Source organism: Carlito syrichta, unplaced genomic scaffold, assembly GCF_000164805.1.
Source record: "Carlito syrichta isolate Samal-C Ts95f unplaced genomic scaffold, Tarsius_syrichta-2.0.1 Scaffold303169, whole genome shotgun sequence".
Lineage (NCBI taxonomy): Eukaryota > Metazoa > Chordata > Mammalia > Primates > Tarsiidae > Carlito > Carlito syrichta.
The window spans coordinates 104,543-117,872 of record NW_007247265.1 but is presented as its reverse complement, the minus strand read 5'-3'; the positions used below and the strand labels follow the sequence as shown (position 1 = coordinate 117,872).

Below are 13,330 nucleotides of genomic sequence, written 5' to 3'. Positions count from 1 at the left end.
AGGAAGGAAGGAAGGAAGGAAGGAAGGAAGGAAGGAAGGAAGGAAGGAAGGAAGGAAAGTGCTAGCTAGTGACCTATGGGAAAAAGCACATTAATCTTTGCCTTTCGTTTTCCCTAGATAGAAATATGGGAGTTAGACTACTCATTTTTTGGTCTATTCTCCAGGTATTATTACCTATTATGTGCCAGCCATTGTGCTAGGTAAATACTGGGATACAGCAGTGAGCCAGATAACCTTGGTCCCTGCACCATAATTCCTACAGTCACCAACCAAATAATTTTAAAAATAAACATCAAAGTGTAATTGTGCATATCATATGAAGGAAAAGCCAAGGGTCAACATTCTCCCTGAAATGAAGAGCCTCAGACAATACAGCTTTCAGGAATTGAAGTGTATGCAGGAAGGAAGAAGATGGGTTGGGATTCTACTAGTGATGTCAAATTGTGTAGATTGACTCATGCGCAGCTTCTCCCCTCTGTCCAGAGATGACATCTGTAGGTGCAGCGTTGAAATGGGAAAAGATTATTTTTTGTCAAGAATTTGATTCATTCATACTATAATTTTCTTACCTTCTCTTCTCTTTTCTTTCTTTCTTTTTTTTTTTTGAGACAAGGTCTCACTTTGCAGCCCAGTCTGGAATGCAGTGGTGCAATCACGTTTCACGGCCACCTCAACTTCCTAGGCTCAAGTGATCCTCCCATTTCAGCTTTCCAACTGGCTAAGACTACAGGCACATGCCACCACACCTGGCTAATTTTTTTTTTTTTTTTGATGTTTTATAGAGACAAGATTTTGCTATGTTTCCCAGCCTGGTCTTGAACTCCTGGGCTCAAGTAATCCTCCCATTTCAGCTCCCCAAATTGCTGGGATTGCAGGTGTGAGCCACTGTACCTGGCCCACTTTCTGATATAATGCAACTTAAAATCAGATATATTCTTTAGTATACTCCTGAGGTTGCTTGGTAAAGGATTTCTTCTTTTCATGGGATTCCATTTCTGGTTTCTTCCCCCATCCATATCTTTTGCATAAAGACTTGCAAATAATAGACTCTCCTGATATACTGTATGAAATAATAGGACTCTGTAAATAATAAAAGCAGTATTTATAGATTCATTTTCTTGACACTAGGTGATTTATTTATTTTTTCCAGCTTCATTTAGGTATAATTGGCAAATAAAAAATGTATATATGTACAGTATACAATGTGATGATTTGCCATAAGTATACATTATGAAATGATTTCCACAGTCAAACTATCTAAACAATTAAAGCAGAACAATCTTTTACATCTGTGTATTTGCCTGTAACTGTTTAACAAAAGAGGAAGGACTCATATTCTGGTGACACCCAGCTGTATATGGGCAGTGATACTTTCACACACCGTTAAACCTGCCATGTCTTGAAGAAGCCTTACCAAGTTCCCACGTGTGGAAGCTCCTAGCTACATAGCAAAATAAGAAGGAGCTGATAAGAGTTTTTCACTCGTTCTCAGGGCTTTCCTGGAAGACATAAAGTACAAAACATTCTTGTAGTAGTGGGCGTGTCTTTCTTCTCTTTAAATGTAGCCTTAACTTTTAAAAATACAGGTATTTAATACAAATTTTCCTTATTTGTGATAAGCTAAAATGTATGTTTGGTTCTTTTTTTTTCAGAGCCAGGCCAAGTCTATTGCAGAACAAAAGAGATTCCCATTTGCTACTGATAATGACAGCACAAATGAAGAGTTAGGTAAGACTCGAATCTGGAATTCTTCTGAGGAATTTGCCTAAAATGTATGATTAGATGCACAACAGGAAGGCAGGAGATAGCGAGGGAGAAAGAGCTCAGAGACCGGCTTTGCCCAGTGGAGCTGTTTGACCTTGCAGAAGATGTTCGACCCTCGTGAGGCTCCATGGACTACATGTCATTTAAAAAAAAAAAGGTTCGGATGGAGTGATCAGTAAAAACTGTTCCAACTCTGTGTTTCTGTGGACATTAATAGTCATGGTAATGAGTTCTTATGAGGTGTTCCTGTTCATGAAGAGGTTATTTGTGTGCTGGCATCAAATGTGAACACTGAAGAAGTGGAAGTAGAATAGAGTACCAGAACACATTCTACAATCTTCTATGGAGTAAAATAGCTAGGTTGAAGGTTATGTTACCCATGGGGCCAGCCAGTTATTACTGGGCCCGGGGATGGGGGTGTAGAAAGATAGAATTCATTCAAGTGAGTCGTACAGTTTGTGTTCCTGGCATGTTTTTAAAACAGGCTGGTTTCACCAGTGCCAGATGCATACTGAGATGCCTCCCTTACGTCTAGTGAGCTGACGCTTGAGGCAGTGGAGACAGTTAAATGAAGGCTGAGCAGTACGGCTGGACAGACTTCACTGCAGCATGTGTTCCCAGATGGGGCCGTCACCCAGGATGCCTCTGGGAATTTTCTATCTAATTTATGCATAATTATTTTATCTTTACTTTGGCCATTCATTTTATATTAAGACTAAGAACTCCTTATATTGATTCCTGTCCTCTGTTACTGCAGATAATTGAGAAGTGACTATTTTGAAAGTGCTAATCACCTTATGGTGATACTCTTTGAGGAGGCTTTGAGGACGATCATGTAAGGCATCAGACATGGTCTTTTGTGGAGTCCTTGGATTCTGTTCTTCCTAGTATCCGTTTCTTTCTTTTTTTTTTTTTTTGAGTTGGAGTCTCACTCTGTCACCCAGACTGGAGTGCAGTGGCCGCTCCCGGCCACCATAGCCTCGACCTGCCGGGCTCCGGCGATCCTCCCGCCACAGCCTTCCAAGTAGCAGGAACTACAGGCGCGTGCTACCACACCCGGCTAATTTTTTTGATTTATTGTAGAGATGAGGTCTCGCCTGCCCAGGCGGGTCTCGAACCCGCGGGCTCAGGCAATCCACTCACGTCAGCCTCCCAAAGGCATGGGATTACAGGCTGAGCCACCGAGCCCGGCTACATGATGAGTTTAGGACCTGATATGTTCCAGGCCTGTTCTGTTCTTCAACAGTAATCTTAGTAGACCCTTGAATAGTAATATAGGCCCTGAACTGACTTAGGATCTTTTGTGCCACAGTATTTTTTTTCTTGGAAAAATGACTTCTGTCAAAATATACATTCCTAGGCAATTTGGAGTTGGTGGTTAGTAGAGGTTTCTGAAAGAATTCCAGTTATACTAGTTTTTCCTTTATGTCTTTGGACTCCCACAACAAAACTTAAATCCTAATATTTATATTTGTACAATATTTAGATATGGATTGTTTTAATGGATACTTTTGGGTTTTGCTCACAAAGTGTTGACTTTTAGACAGACAGATTTGAGAACTGCATTTGACTTTATTTGAGTGGGATTCAATAGCCCAGCCATGGACAACAACCGAAATATATTCTAAAGCAGGGGCCCCCAACCCCCAGGCCATGGACCAGTACCAGTCTGTGGCCTGTTAGGAACAGGGCTGCTCTGCAGGAGGTGAGTGGCAGGCAAGCAAGAGAAGCCTCGTCTTTATTTACAGGCACTCCCCATCACTTGCATTACCCCCTGGGCTCTGCCTCCTGTCCGATCAGCAGAGGCATTGGGTTCTCATAGGAGTGCGAAACCTACTGTAAACTGCACATGCAAGGGATATAGGTTGTGCACTCCTTAGGAGAATCTGATGTCTGATGGTCTGAGGTGGAGCTGAGGTGGTGATGCTAGCGCTGTCCTCAACAGCTGCAAATACAGATTAGCATTAGAGTGAGATTTGACTGCACCGAGACCGTAATAAATCCGTTGCTTGCAGACTCACATCCAAGCCCTATCAATGAGTGGCAAGCGAGCTGATGTACTTCGGTTGTACAGCTCCAGCTGGTGACAGGCTGTAAGTCAGAGTCTGACACTTATTTTATTCCATGTGTGGCCCACCCATTATTGGATTTATTTTTATTTACCACTTCCATCCACACCTCTTTTTTTATAGTAAGTTGTATAATCATCTCATTATGTGTTACAATGTAATAATAATAGAAATAAATGTTAAACGCTTGAATTATTCTGAAACCACCTCCCCACACACATCCCTCGTCCATGGAAAAATGGTCTTCTATGAAACCAGTTTCTGATGCCAACAAGGTTGGGGACCACTGTTCTAAAAGACAAAATATTCCCTGAAAATACCCCCTGAAATTGTATGTATTTTTATGGCTCACTTATTCGTTTATTCAACAGTTATTTATTGATTGTAGGAAGATAGATGGGAAATCTAAAAATTTAGATCTGAGAGGAATCTCCAAGAAGACGTTCGAAAGGCTTGTTGAGCAAGACTCAGAGAGTTATGAGAAGTACCTGAGCTCTCCATGATCACGTGGCCAGTGAGTGGCATAGCCAGAATCTCAGCCCAGATTTTGGTTTTCCAGTGTATCATCATCTTCCTGCTTTCAAAAAAATGCGAGTGTGCGTTTTAGTGTCTGTTCATCTGACCACTAAGGATTTCAGACCATCTTGCAGTGCAGCCTGGCTGGTGCACAGTGGTTACCACACAGCCTTGATTTGTTTCAGCACCGTGGGTTAGCTGAGAGGGTAGACTCTAGAGCCAGGCAGCCTGGTTGTCTTCCTCTCACTCGACTGCCCTGTGGTTCTTGGACTGTGTGTTTAACTGCTTTGTATTTCACTTCCTTGTGTGCAAAATGGGATTAAAAATTGTAGCTATATCATTGCAATTAAGGAGCAAATGAGTTAATAGCTGTCAAAGAAGTTCCTGTGCCTGGCTCACATTGAGAATACACTGCATGTAACTACGGTTATGACTGCTGTTGTTTTTATTAATAATACTGCTGGCCCTCACCCTCACCCCTACCCACCCAGGGAGGGTGGCTCTGGTTTCCTCAAGGCTAGCTGTCTGAATGGCGTCCATTCTTGTCATTCTGATCATGACTTGGAACTTAATTTATCTTTTCAAAGAAGCTAGGGTAAAAACATTTTTTTAATTTTTATTTTGAAGAATGCTCTCAGAAGTGCTTATGTTATTATGGTCCTTTTGAATTTTTTCTTGGCTGACTTTTAATGATATTCTGAATCTTTCTGCATTTAAATTTCTATTTCATGTATTTTTTTTTACTACTTTAACTATCAGGAAATAAAACTTTTAATGACAGTAAAAGTTCTAGTTGTCCATCTTCTTGAATGCCTATTAAGTACTAGAATTAGAGGGTATTACAGACAAACTTTTTTCACAAAGACGTGTGATCAAAATAGTCGTGATATTGAGTGAGGAATAAAATTTTTTCACATATTTTGGGTGTTAAGAGGTTGGGTATGTAATCCCAGCACTTTGGGAGGCTGAGGCAAGAGGATTGCCTTAGGCCAAGGGTTTGAGACCAACCTGGGCAACTTGGTGTAATCTCATCTCTACAATAAATAAAAAAATAAGTCAGACGTGGTAGCGTGTGCCTGTAATTCCAGCTAATTGGAAGACTGAGGTGGAAGGGTTGCCTAAGTTCAGCAGGTCAAGGTTGCAGTGGTCATGACCGTGCCACTGTACTCCAACCTGGGCGACAGAGTGAGACCCCAACTCAAAAAAACAAAAAAAAAGAGGTTAGGTAAAATATTATAGATGGAAATTACAATCTATAGTATTCAAATTTGTTGCTTTTTTTTGACAGGTAGGAGAGTTTAGACAGAATATTGCCATGTTTTCTAATGTTATCTTGACTCTAATTTTTAAATATCACTTTTGTAAACAATTTGATCAAAAGTGATTTATCTTTAGTGTATATTTTTAGTGTTTTGACTCTATTTTGAATGGAAGAAGTAGGAAAAAGACAGTAATTGCATTGCAGTGGTGTGAATTAGCCACAGATAGGCAAATTTGAACCTGTTTTTTGTTTTCACTGGATACTTGGCGGGAAAGTCAGCACACGCAGGAATTGAGATTTGTGACGCTATTTGGGTATTTCTCATAGCCCTTCATAGAAAAATCACATTACCATGTTATGTGGATATTATTCAAGCTTATTCAGGCTCCTTTGACATATAGCTAGGAGACATCACACAGGTTATTGGGATTTGAAAATGAGTGATGGGCTTAGAAAAGATAAGCACTTCTAGCAGGCAGCTCTATGATAGATGACTTTAATAGTTTAAATCTAGATGGAGCAAGAGGGCTGTTTAGCGAGTGCTGAGTGGTGACAGTAAAATGAGTCAGTTGCATTTTATTCACCTCCAGGTTTTCTTCACTGCTTCCTGTTCCTGGAGCTCTGCCTTTTGAGATTTAGCAGAGAATGTAATGATTGATTCTAGTGTGAGCTCCTTTATTCTTTCCTTTAATTTTTTCCTATTTTATCTCATAGCTATTGCTTATGTGTTGATTGGCAGTGGTCTCTATGATGAAGCAATAAGGCATTTTTCAACAATGCTTCAGGTAATTTTTCTTCTTAATTATGTAATTCCAAGTTTATAGTCTTTATAGAAATATGAACTCATGTATAGCTAAAGTGTGGCAATGAAACATCTGTTTTAAGATGATACAAGAAAGTGAAGGAAATTGGTATTGACTGAGCACTTTCTTGGTACCAGGCCTTGTGATATGCTTTTATTTAAACTTTGCAGGATTACTTCATTTTAAATGAGGAAAGGGAAAACTAATGAGGTCAATTTGTTCATAGTCCCAACCATCAAGTAGCAGAGATAGGGTTAAAATGCAAATTTAAGAAGGATTTTAGCTTCAGTTCACTTTTTTCTCTACCATGATATCTTCCCTGAGATACGGATACTGGAAATTCTTGAAATTCTGACTCCTTTCTACAGAGGAGTTGATCTTCATGTGTAATTTAATTTCTAGTCATGAATTTGTTTCTCATTTTCGAGTATAATTGTGAGACTCCTCAGCGAAAGTATTGGGCCTTTATTGATTGGTGACTGGGTAAAGTCTAGTTAAGGTAAAATGTGTAAATATTACAAGCATAAGAGTGGCAAAGGAGAACTGTAGCTGCATGGCATAATTGGCCTTCTATCTTGTATCATTATTTAACTGTGTGTACTGTTACGTTGTTATTTAACTGTATGTACTGTTACGGTTGTTGATGTGTACAGTGGAGTACAGTGAAGAAGACAGGGTTTTAGAGATACCCAAAACCCTGCTCTATTTCTTGCTACCAAGTTATTTAACCTCCTGGGTTATGGGGATAATAATAACTCTCTCAAAAAAATTCTCTTTTGGTTAAAATGAAATATTCTATTAAAGTACTTAGTACTCAATGCCTGGCATATAGTAAGTGCTGAGTAAATTTTAGTTACTCAAAGTACCATTTTGAGGTGTTCAGCTGCTTTAATCATAGTAAATACCAAGAGGTATTTTACAATTCAGCAGGTAGATTTAACTTTAAATGATTAAACTTGGAATTTTAGCACTGCTTTTGTTTTCTCTTTTTAAAAATAGGATTAATTATATTGATGATTCTATGTTCATTTTCAAACAGTTGATGAGATATTTTTACAGTTTTGAGTTCTGGAATCCAAGCAATTATGGGTTTGGGTGGTGACATAACTCCTGTTCTTTAGTAGAACTTAAAGTACGAAGGGTGGATTGTAAACGGTTTTTAAAATCACCTTTTTATTTGTGTTATGATGCAATCAAAGGTAAGCAAGCACGTTTACACAGTTAGCATTTGATACTGGTGTGGAAGGGATATTTTGATACATTTGCAGGATCAAGTGTCAGTTTGATTTAGGGCAACCTACAGCAGAAAACAGTTGGAATTTGCCAGTGTGTTATCATTTTATGCAACTTTTTGAAAATATTATTACCATGTGGTTAAAATTCTAGTAGTATTTAAGTTTTTGTTTATTACCTTCTCAAAGTATGCATTTATGTTTTATAATTTGAATATATGTACTATTTTGTATTACTTTTTCACTTAATTTTATACTGTAAATATTAAAAATATTTAAAAGCATAAAAATAGACAATTTTTAAAAGTCTCTATAATCTTATTTAAATGGCTCTGTGATATGCTTTTGTGTTGTCCATTTATAGTTGTAAAAACTATATCTCTTGCAGTTGCATTCTGAAAATGGTTCAGCTTTTTTCTCTTTGTGCAAAGAAAGACAGTAATATATTGACGTTTTGTGTAGCATTTTCAAGCATCTGTGATACGATGGGCTGCTTTCGACTGGGAAATTTTTCTTTGAGAATGTGTGGCTTATAGGACTGCTTTTCTGGTGATTCCAGCTCTTGATGGGGCAGGAGTGGAGGCAGAGGGAAGGCCAAATGCAGAAGAAAGAACTGGGTGATCATTTATAACATTTTTTTCTGTAGCAGCAAGAATGCCCCCAGCTGTCCTGCTGCTGCCTTTTTTGGTGACTTCTCTCTCCTTACCCTTTGCCTCAGTGCCTCCTAACTTTTTCACATCATGGTGCATGTGGAGAAGCATGCTTGCATGGCACATGGGTACGCAGGAGCAGATTTAGACACATCCAGAGAGAGCCTGGTGAAAATTCGTCACATTTTCTTTATATTATATAATTATGATAAGACACAGAAAATACAGAGATTTGATATTAAACACTAAAATTATCTTTAAAAGTTGTAATAAGAAATTCAATCCTGCTTTACTGCACAAAACTTTCCTATAGTAGGTTTTCTGTTTGAAATTGATGCATATGAGTTTTCTGTTGATTTCTTTGAGTTCTTGATAGTGTCGTTCTGATGACATGTACAAGTAGGTGATAGCTAATGTCCAAAGAATAGTTATTGTCTCTTCTCCAGTTGATCAAAACTCCTTTTCTCACTGTGAGTCATAATTTGGATAAATCAGTTTCTTTACATGTATTTTAAAAGTATGATTATTTTTAATTGAATTGCTCTTCCTTTTCTTTTATTGGCAAATGTCATGATAAAATTTCTTTCAGTAATGAAATGGATTTTTATCCCAACAATAATATTTCATATACAGTATTTCAGAATAGTGACATAACTTTTCTTCAAGCGTACAAGGGTGTTGCTCTGCTTCTTTCATTCTTCAAGTTGTAACTGAACTAAATGCCGCTGGAGAATCGTTTTTCTCTGAACATGCTAATATATTTTTACCTGTTCCTTGCAGGACCTTCCAGATGTGCAAAAACTCTGTGCTTTTAACAAGTCTGCAACATGATAACTATTCACACACAGACTTTTTGGTTTTCTTGAGTTCATTAACTTTTGCCAAAACTTTTCTTTTAGACAGCCCTTGACTCCTCCAATATGAAGCAGTAGAGGATGGAATGTGATCTCGTTTAGGGAAAGCTGACGATCAGTGGAACGGGGTAGGGGGCTTGGATTTTGTTAGAATCACTATTTTGATAAGATCGTTAATGTGAAATTCAGATTTACATGTAAGGGCTACTTAAGTTCAAGAATGACCTTTTAATGTGAAGCTTTTATCCCTTCCTGCTGTCTTAGCTGCACCAGCGGGTCAGAAACCTATGAGACACCTCTATAATCCTAGGTGTTTCAAGTGTTTGTCTGAATGGTTCTCCCCTGTGGTTTGGTTGATACTTCTATGAAGGAAAAGAATGCTCTTCAAGCATCAGGGTCTCTAACTGAGCATAATTACAAGGTTTAATAGATGTCAGTTTGCGTGGAAAGCTCTTGAGATTTAAAGCTTATGAATTAGTACTGCCTCTGCATCAGTGTTCTCAAGTCACTTCCATATGTGTCAGAACATCAGTAATAGTGTTCTTGAAAAGTAGAACCTTTTTCTGCTTTCTGTGCTCCCTGGTCTCCATGCAGGGATGGGTATAAAATCAGTGCTTCAGCAGTTTTATGTGGCAGTTTGGCCTTTGCTGCTAATTGTGTGACCTTGAGCTCATCTGATTCTGATCTGATTCTGGTAGAATTGAATTTATGGAAGAACACTGTTTCTTATTTTATACTAGCAAACATAGTTAAAAACATTCCTCTTTAATTTTTAAAACATTTTTTATATAAATACATGTGTCTGTCACTTAGGCAAAATTTAATCCTCATTACATTGCTTACGTATTGACTTTTTTTGACTTTTTTGTTTTTGGATCCAGTGACTTTTCAGTTTTAATAAAAAAGCCAGTCCTGTGGTGGGAAAATAAGTATCTATAAAACTTAAAGTCACTATGTAAATGATAAAATGAGGATAACATATTAGATCTTTTTTTTTTTTGAGAATTAAGAATCTAAGTGGATACAACTCCATTAAGGCAGCTATCTTATTATACCATGAGTTTGTAGTTGCGTAAAGTAAGTATAGTTGGAAGACTGAAGTATTAGTTTTCATTTAACTCATTTAAAATTCTGAACACTAGGTTAGGTATGGTGGCATTGCTTGAGGCCAGGAGTTCGAGACTAGCCTGGTCAATCTAGTGAGACCCCTATATCTAAAAAATACATAAAATTCTGAAAACTTTATAAATATTATAAAAATACTTTGAAAAATTTATATTCTGAGCCTAATTTGTTTTTAGAAATAAATATCATATCATATTCTATGAAGTTTTGACTTGTTAACATCCAAAGCTAATGATAAATAAAAAAATAAAGTTGTATTGATTTTTTAATGTCATAAGATATGTTATTTATATTTAGGAACACTTAATGCTATACTATAAATATGATAACAGCCACAATAATTATTCATCCTTGTATGCTATTAGAAACAAATTCTAAAAAGAAAGAGTAATGCTGGGCTTGGTGGCTCACACCTATAATCCCAGCACTTTGGGAGGCCAAGGTGAGAGAATTGCCTGAGCCCACAGGTTTGAGCCAGCCTGGGCAATTTGGCGAGACCTCATCTCTACAATAAATCAAAAAAGTAGCCAGCATTGTGGCACATGCCTGTAGTTCCAGATACTTGGAAGTCTGAGGCGAAGCATCACCTGAACCCAGCAGGTTGAGGATGTGGTGGCCGTGAGCATGCCACCGCACACCAGTGTGGGCGACAGAGTGAGACTCCAACTCAAAAAAAAAAAGAGTAAATTGAATAGAGAAAACATAAATCCTTTACAGATGAACACAGTAACCAATTAAATGCTATAGTAATGCTGAGACCGTGGGGAAATTTAGGGGGAGCCCTTACAAGGACCTCCATGTGGAGTATACATTACATTCTAGAGCCGGCTGGGCATAGTGGCTCATGCCTGAGGCCAAGGCAGGAGGACAGCTTGAGGCCAGGAGCTCGAGACTAGCCTGGGCAATATATGAGATCACATCTCTTTCTTTTTTTTTTAATTTTTAAATTTTTTATTTTAAAGACATAGGGTGCAACTCAGGGTGAAATATACAAATGTTCATTATGCAGGTACCCTTGTGGATGAGGTGTGCCCTCTCCCCAGGGGGGCAGTGGCAGTTTCCCACTACTGCCAATCCCTTGCTTATAATAGTATTATGGTATTGTTCAAGGTCCGCTTATGAGTGAGAACATGTGGTACCCAGTTCTTTGTTTCTGTGATAGAGCGCTCAAGATTATAGACTCTAAATCCATTCATCTCTTTCTAATAAAAGAAAAGAGAACAAAAAATCCTAGAGCCAGGATGATGATGACTAAATTCCAAATGTTGTCAGTGCTCAGATATTTCAGCTGTTATAAAGTTTGGAATGGCTGCGTTTTTTTTTTTTTTTTAAAGGCTTAAAATCTTTTATTGCTATAAACATGTTTCAGTTGTGAGAGCTGAGGCCTACCATAAGCCATTCACTATGATGCATCTGTTATAAAGCTTTGCTTTCCTGTTTCCCTGAATTTGATCCTTGTTTTCTGTTAACTATAACCCACTATTTATAGCTATGGTATCCTGCTTGCTTCTCTTTTGAGAAGAACAAGCTCAACAGAGCTGGCTGATCCGATAGCCCTTAGATTCATTAAGGTTTTCCTAGCTGCCAAACATATGGTCAATGTTTGTTGCCAAATGACTGCCATGTATTAAGACTTAGGTACTAGGCACATGCTAGGTGCCATAGACACAAAGGTGAAAAGGTGCGCCCTCAATGGTATTGTGTCCCAGTGCGGTGATGAGGGTGCAAATGCAGAACAGTGATGCAGTAAGACAATGTCTTCGATAGAACTCTATCTGCGCGGATGTCGGGAGGGCATCTTCAACACCAACTCCTAGCAAAGAGATGGTGTTTAAGCTGACACTTAAAGGGGTTCCAAGTCCACCTCTTTCTCTGCCCTGGTCCCTCTGCACCCCTTGCTGAGCCATCCCGGTGCTACCCTGCTCAGAGATGGCATCTCCTTCCATTTGGTGGTGCAAGCCCACAAGTTCCACACATCCATGTGCTGCTTGCTTTGTCACAAGCTCTGACTGTGCATCTCCTACGTGTCTGCTTCCCTCCGCTCTGCTCAGGCTATCCCCAAGGCCCTGTCATCTGCCAGCTTTGACCCACGCAGTTGTCCTTTTCTGACTTCTCTCCTCACACCCATTTCCATCACACCTTGACACTTGTGCACACATGCACACCATGCACACGTGTGTACTCGACACACACAGATCCTTCCTCGGGTCCCTCCTACCTCTCCAGCCTCCTCTTGAACAGAGAGACCCCATGTTCCCTGCTTCTCTGGGGACCTTTGCACAGTCTGCTGTCTCTGCCTGGATCAGCCACTCTGCCCTCCCCTCTCGCCTTCCTGCTGATCTCAGCCCTGCTACCTCTGCCGTAGGGGATTCTTTCTAACCTTGTCTCTGTCTTTATGCACTTTCCGAAAGCACCATTCGTTACTCTAGCACTTGCTGAAAGTGTAACTTTACATTTGTAGTTGTGGTTCTTTGGCTGTGCGCCAAGAAGGCAAGACTCTCTAGCTCACGGAGCCTGATAGGACCAAAGTCGGCCCTGAGTAAATGTGGGTTGCATGAGTGACAAACATCCGTACCACATACAGCAGGAACAAAGAAGAAGGAGCATGTTTATTTTCCAGGGGAGTGCCAAAGGAGTTAGCAAAGCAGTGGTGTTTAAGCTGAGACTTAAAGGAGAGAAATAATTTCTTGGGCCCAGAGGCAGCGGGTGGGTGTTCAGAAAGAGGGGGCAGCATTTGTGGATGTGCTGAGCTTGGGAGAGCATATTGTATACAGACAACCACTAAATGGTTCTGAGTTCTGGAGTATGAAATGTGAGGGGGAGAGAGGAAGGAGATGGGGCTGAACAGTGAGGCAGGAGAAGGATCAGTATTTTCTGCAAAGGCTTTTGGACATGGCCTCGCTGGCTTTTGAGTTCTGTGTTGCTGCCCTTTAGTCAGTCCTGAAATTGGAGCGTCAGGGCCAACTTTTTTTTTTTTTTTTTTTTTGAGTCAGAGTCTCACTTGGTCGCCCAGACTGGAGCGCAGCGGCCGCTCCCGGCCCCCACAGCCTCGCCCG

At 39.5% G+C, this 13,330-nt stretch overlaps 1 protein-coding gene across 2 annotated transcripts in view; it reads left to right on the top strand.

Moving 5' to 3' along the window:
* The window catches only part of TTC13 (tetratricopeptide repeat domain 13), a 59,822-nt gene that overhangs the window by 1,681 nt on the left and 44,811 nt on the right, over positions 1 to 13,330 (top strand). For both annotated transcript variants that reach the window (XM_008057952.2, XM_021712287.1), the window contains exons 2-3: positions 1,653 to 1,728; positions 6,325 to 6,395. In XM_008057952.2, the coding sequence (XP_008056143.1) occupies positions 6,387 to 6,395 (9 nt within the window). In that variant the 5' untranslated portion in view covers positions 1,653 to 1,728; positions 6,325 to 6,386. The remainder of the gene's footprint in view (positions 1 to 1,652; positions 1,729 to 6,324; positions 6,396 to 13,330) is intronic.